Source organism: Clytia hemisphaerica, unplaced genomic scaffold (assembly GCF_902728285.1).
Source record: "Clytia hemisphaerica strain Z4C2 unplaced genomic scaffold, Clytia hemisphaerica genome assembly, whole genome shotgun sequence".
NCBI classification, from domain to species: Eukaryota; Metazoa; Cnidaria; class Hydrozoa; order Leptothecata; family Clytiidae; genus Clytia; species Clytia hemisphaerica.
Genome location: NW_027103551.1, coordinates 2,543,568 through 2,549,819, shown reverse-complemented (window position 1 = coordinate 2,549,819; position 6,252 = coordinate 2,543,568). Strand labels below are relative to the sequence as shown.

Below are 6,252 nucleotides of genomic sequence, written 5' to 3'. Positions count from 1 at the left end.
AAAGGTCTATTTAGTGAATAATAATCACGAAATATATTGTTGTAAGAAAGAAACTAAGGAGAAAAAAACAAACAGGAGATGTGAAAACCTGTAAGCTAATGATACCATAATTTTTGAAATATATTTTTAAGAAGCTTTTCCAGCTTTTCCTTAAATTTTATCAAATTATCAAGCTGCGAATTCTTCAGGTATTTTGTTAATGGAATATAATTTTTTTTCAAGCAAATGCCTCGATCAATCAATCAATCAATCAACCAATCAATCAATAATTAAATCAATCAATTATTCCTGATTATTTTTTAATGTTTTAGTCTTTAAAGCATTAAAGCTTTATAAGTGCATGACATGATCTTTATGTGGGGGCATTTAGTGAAAGCTATGACTAGTTTATATCTTTATCGAACGTAATCGCTCAAGTATGATTGCCGGTGCACGTGTTCACGTGTACCATTCACAACTGACTTTTCGTTGCTTTTGTGTTTGTCGTTGTGTTCCCAATCGTGGTTTCGGGCTTTTCGGTGACTTCCGCGTCACGGTTAGGCTGCACGCATCCCCTCTGATATGATTTGATATAACAAAATAAATTCTGGGGATGCGTGCAGCCTACGTCACGGTTAGTGTTGTACGAGGGAAGTCGTGGTGGTATTCATGACGGAAGAGTATGTTACTAGGTCCTAGGTGCCAGACCGGTGGCTTGGTAAAGGGTGGATCTTTAACCGATAAGAAGGTCGTTTAAAGAAGCTGATTTGTTAGTTATGACCCGCATCGTTAGATGATTTTTCCGAGGAGGCGCATGAAGGTTTCGGCGGGGTTGGCCTAGGCGTGGTAAGGGAGAACTTTAGTATGGTGGATGCCTTTTCCTTTTGAGAAATTGGCGAATCCCTGACTGTTAAACGGTGGACCATTATCAATACGGTAACGTTCTAGGTTGCCATAGCTCATGTAGATATCGTCGAAAGCGTTGAGTACGCGTGTCGATTTAGTTGAAGACACGATCTTTGCTGCAGGGTAACGCCCGAAGCTGTCTTGCACTACTAAAACATATCTCTTATCAGGTATTGGGCCGAATAAGTCTATGTTGACGTCTTCCCATACTGTTTCTGGTGAAGGCGTTGATTGTAACGGTTCTTTTGTTGTTTTACGTGTGAAAAATTGGCAGCCCTGGCATTCGTTAAACTTTGTAGCGGCTTTCTGGTCAAATGATGGGAACCAGAAGTGGCTTATTCGTAGTCGTCGTTTTAATCGACTGAGACCGGGATGGCCTACCCTGAGTATCAGAGGTTAAGTTTTCAAAGAATATATTAACCTCTGAAGATCAATAATAGAAATTTTATCACGCATGTGTCAATGTAATCACTGTAGAAAGAATCAAAGATGAAGAGCAAATATTACCTTATTAATGTCTAGCAGACTGTATCAGTATGCAGTTTACTATTTACGAATTCCCCAAAACCTCCAAGTGTAATTGAAATGAGTTTATTTTGAAAGAAATCTTTTACATGATCCCCAAATGTATAACAGTAATTACTAAACTATTACTTTAATTGAATCGAAATAATAGACAGACTTTATGTTATGATTCTCTATCACTGACTCTTTTTAAAAAGCATTGATGATATTTTTTAGTTGTTTTTTCAACGACGGGGATAAAAATATCAACTTTGAACTTCATCCAAGATCTTGGATGGTCGTCATGGTTACTTTTGTCTTCGTTGATTGCGCGCTGAATAGAATCTCGATTCGTCGGCACAGCGTCGATATATGATTTCGACCTGTGCTTTTCACGGTAGGGATGGCCTCCTTGGTGCCCTTCGTCGATAGCGGTCTGCCACAAAGATTCTGGTAGGACGATTTTTTCCTTTTTGAGGACCAGCCCTTCGTCGGAGAAACTTGTCACGATAGGGCTTGAGGGTGGTATTAGACTTAGGAAGGTACCCCTTTGTTGATAGCGTCTTTTAACTCTTGAAGGCACTGATCATTTTCGGTTGCTTCGATGATTGTCTTATTCATGGACATTGATTCGGTGTATGGTGAATGCTGCAAAAACCATACTGTTTTTTTCGAGTTCAGATGTCTCTCTCTTTAACGAAGTCGGTAATCTAGAGAAAGGTTTAGAATGGCTAGATAAATAATCAGCAGGGTTTTAGCCTCCGTCTCAGAACGCGGTCAGAAAATTTTGCGGATAATTTCACAGCGAAAATGCATCCAGTGAAATTGAGGGTAATGTTTCATGATTCAAGTCGACTGACATAATTGTACACATAATACATGTTACAAGTTCTGCCTACGGATTCTCAAGCTCGGCTATAATAAAACTATTACATGTTAGTAGCGGAACCGACTGACCAATGTTATGTAGCAGGTTGAAACATGAGTTTCTGCTGGAAAGATGCAGTTTGTTTTCAAGTTAAATCTTCAAAATAAAACAAACTCTGTGGGTTTCTTTACTTCCAAACAACCTACCAATAGTTTTGGAACACGCCATAATAAAGGAAGATGGGTCTCTTCTTGTGGATTGGCTTTCTGATACGTACCCCATATAAAACACGATGTGACATGAAAGTGAAGAGACATGATTTGTTGGTTTTTGTTTGATTTGATGGCAAATGGGATAGTAAATGACTTTTCATGTATTGCTTGGCTCTACATATGATACCTCTAGACCTCTAGCTTTGAACACCTCCAGAATGTTGAAAAAAGCATTTTACCAGATAAGTTTCAATTATAATTTTCATGGAAATTTTTAATCGCCAGATTTAGCTTGGCGCCAGTTTTGTTTGGTTGATGTTTGGTATTGTGATCATTAAAAGCAATGAAATGCCACACAGTCACTCTATACATGATGCCTCCAGCCATGATTGGTATCAGAATGTTGGAAAAAAAACATTTTACGAGAAATTGTTGATAGCAATTATATTGACTTATTTTTACAATTTTGGCGGTGTGGGTTTAGTTGGTTGATAATGTTTACACTGTGGGATGGTTTTCAAAAAACAGTTATATTGATTGCTCTTTGTTGGAATTGATTACCAAAAAAAAAGAGAACCTTTTTTTGATAAATACTTTATTTTTTTCATAAATCGAGAAAACCGTGTGGATAGTATGTCTTGTAGTAACCAATTCAGTGTCTGTTTTCAAATTTTGAAAGCTCTATGCCTACTGAATTGAAGCTCTGACTAGCTCTGTTTTAAAACTTTGAGCCATGTTTTTTTCTTTGTTGCTATTAAAGATAGATTTTTAAATTGTCGTAATGTAAATTTACTTGTAAAGTTTTAGTTTTTGAGTTTAGTTCATCAGTAGTACATACAGTAGTATTTTTTCAGTAATCCTTTCTTGTAAATATAGTAACATTTAACCAGACTCATTGGCCTCATTATATTCGAATTTGTATTTTTTTAGGACTGATAAGTACATATTTTTAAACACCAAAACAAAGCAAACAACATGCCAGTTCTTTCTGGACAAATATACTTTATTGTGTGCTTTGAGTTCTATTTTAATCAACCCTTTCAACTGCTGATCTTTCAACTATCATTTAGGAGTATAGAATGGGCTTCCATAGTATGTATAGTACCATTTTCCCTAAGTATTTTGTGCAATTTGTCAACAAAGTAGACTTCTTGACTGTCCTTGTCCCTTATGTTAAAGTTGTTCTGATGGAGGAGTTTGCTATTTTTGGTAGCCTTCACATATCAATAAGGAGCTTTGATGTACCTGTTTTTTCTGATGAAATCATACTAATCTGAAACTATTAGGCCTTAATGAACTTTCTAGAACAATAATCTTGCTCCAATCTTGAGAAACACTGGAAAAATAGGTTAGCATTCCCTGCCATAATTTCACAGATTTCCTCTGCTTTCTGCTTGAAAACGCTGTCGTATAGCCGAAAACGAAAGTGAAACTGTGAAAACGTCCGCAAATTCGGGCCCAGTCCCCTTCCGAGACGGAGGCTATTTAGGCATCGTGGTTCCCTGGACCGAAGGAGAATATTTAGGCTAGAGAGAATGTTGAACTTTTGAAGTAATTGCTTGAGGAATGTAAATAGCCATGAATATGAACCTGATTTTTTGAAAAAAAAATGTTTTAATCGCAGAAAATCAATATTTTCAATCTCCAAATAAGAAAAATTTGAATAACTGAGGAGGGTGATTTAGCCTATAAATGGCTTCAAGGGCGAATGGAGAATCGCTTCGATTCGAATAACTGAAGTTCGAATAACCGAGAGTGTTTTTACCTGAGTTGGGTAAGCAGATCCAAGGGGAACGCCGTCTCACTTCGAATAACCAAATTACTCGAATAAGTGCAGGTTCGAATAACCGGGAGTCTACTGTAGTTGAAATGTGTGTGGCGTAAATTACACCATAAATGAGATTTGAGATCTCACTATTGTCCGGGAATAGTGATAAAACTACAAAAATTGTCTGTTCTGGGGTAAAGTTGCTCTGTTTAGTGTTTGGAGGTAATTTTTAATGTCAGGAGTCAAAATTTTGCAAAAAAGAAACCGTTTTGGCTGAAATATGCTAACGTCAGCAAGAATTTTAAACTTTTTTTCGTGGATCGCTTCCTTTTATTCTTTGGTGAATTCTTATTTCTGTGACGTCGTCAAAATCATGAAAATTGGCTGAAAAGTTAGGTTTTTCCGAAAGTTTTCGATTATTCACCAAAGGGACCATCTGACCATGCCCCATCGAAATGCTTCGAAAAAACCTAAAAACATACGTGAAGGGGCGGAACCTCATGCGACCATTGGATAGTGCCAATGTTATATTTCCAAAAATTGTTATATCCTTCGCCCCACCCCTTCCCCTATATTAAATTTTTTCTGGAAGAGCCCATATAAACTCTCATTAATATATATCACTGTCGAACGTGCTAACCACACTGGCTCAACTTCAGTATCTTTTAAATTACTCGTAAGCCCAATTGTCGAACGTGCTAACCACACTGGCTCAACTTCAGTATCTTTTAAATTACTCGTAAGCCCAATTGTAACCATCAACTGAAAATGTTTGGCATAAGATAACTTTTCACTAAGTAGACCCTAAAATTGAAATTTTCCATTTTGCTTCAGATATTCACCTAACAACCAAGTATGTTCTAGCCAAAACTCGTCCCCAGGTCCAAAAATCGAAATTTTCAAAAAAATTAAAACAAGCAACATGCTGAATGGACCTACCTTGATCCATATCAGATAAAAGTAGGTATTCTACATATTTTACTATTGGTATTGAGCAAACACAATAAGTTTTAGAACAATGCAAAAACGTCTGATATATTTTCTTTTATCATTGTGTAACTTGGTCGTCTTTTTTTGAAAATTTTATGACAAAAAAAAATTTTCCTTAGAAAAATTACTTCAGCCACATTTTAAGGTACCTAGCACTCTATCTTTCTGACAAAAACCAGGAAAAACAAATGAAGCAATTTTGCACCAAGTCCAAAAAACCTTATTTTTAGGTAGTTTTTGGCCCAAATTTACCCCAATTTTTTTTTTCAAAATCGGGCTCCGTCACTTATAGGCATTGCTATAGTGTATCATTGTGCAAAAAATGAAAAAAAAATAAAATAAAAAGCCGATCCCGAGAAAAGCTGCTAACAGGAAAATGGTAAAACAGAATTTCCCCCAAAAAAGAAAATTCGTATTTTACAACGAAAAAAAATTTTCCGAGAAAAATTACTTAAGCCAAATTTTAGGGTACCCTGCACTCCATCTTTTTGCCAAAAATCAGGAAAAACTAATGAAGCAATTTTGCACCAAGTCCAAAAATAGACCTTATTTTTAGGTAGTTTTTGGCCCAAATTTGCGAAAATCCGTATTTCACGACGAAAAAAAATTTTCCGAGAAAAATTACTTCAGCCACATTTTAGGGTGCCTTGCACTCTATCTTTCTGCCAAAAATCAGGAAAAACTAATGAAGCAATTTTGCACAAAGTCCAAAAAACCTTATTTTTAGGTAGTTTTTGGCCCAAATTTGTCCCCCAAAAATTTTTTTCAAAAATCGGGCTCCGTCACTTTTCAGGCATTGCTATTTTGTATCATTGTGCAAAAAATAAAAAAAAACTGATGAGCCAATCCCGAGAAAAGCTGCTAACAGGAAAATGGTAAAAGGGAATTTCCCCAAAAAAGCGAAAATCCGTATTTGACGACGAAAGAAAATTTTCCGAGAAAAATTACTTCAGCCACATTTTAGGGTGCCTTGCACTCTATCTTTCTGCCAAAAATCAGGAAAAACTGATGAAGCAATTTTGCAC

At 36.3% G+C, this 6,252-nt stretch overlaps 1 protein-coding gene across 1 annotated transcript; it reads right to left on the bottom strand.

Moving 5' to 3' along the window:
• Nucleotides 1-816: 816 nt before the first annotated feature.
• Nucleotides 817-2,016, bottom strand: LOC136800112 (uncharacterized). Its single transcript, XM_067056723.1, has 2 exons — nt 1,936-2,016; nt 817-1,191 (listed from the first exon to the last, which is right to left on the bottom strand). Exons 1-2 carry the CDS (start codon nt 2,014-2,016, stop codon nt 817-819), a joined length of 456 nt encoding a protein of 151 aa, XP_066912824.1.
• Nucleotides 2,017-6,252: the final 4,236 nt, after the last annotated feature.

Excerpts from the sequence above, each read along its gene's own strand:
- LOC136800112 (XM_067056723.1), bottom strand. The coding sequence starts at position 2,016 with ATGTCCATGAATAAGACAATCATCGAAGCAACCGAAAATGATCAGTGC. Across the intron at positions 1,192-1,935 it reads AAGACGCTATCAACAAAGGG|AAAGCCGCTACAAAGTTTAA; the intron begins GTACCTTCCTAA and ends TCATTTGACCAG.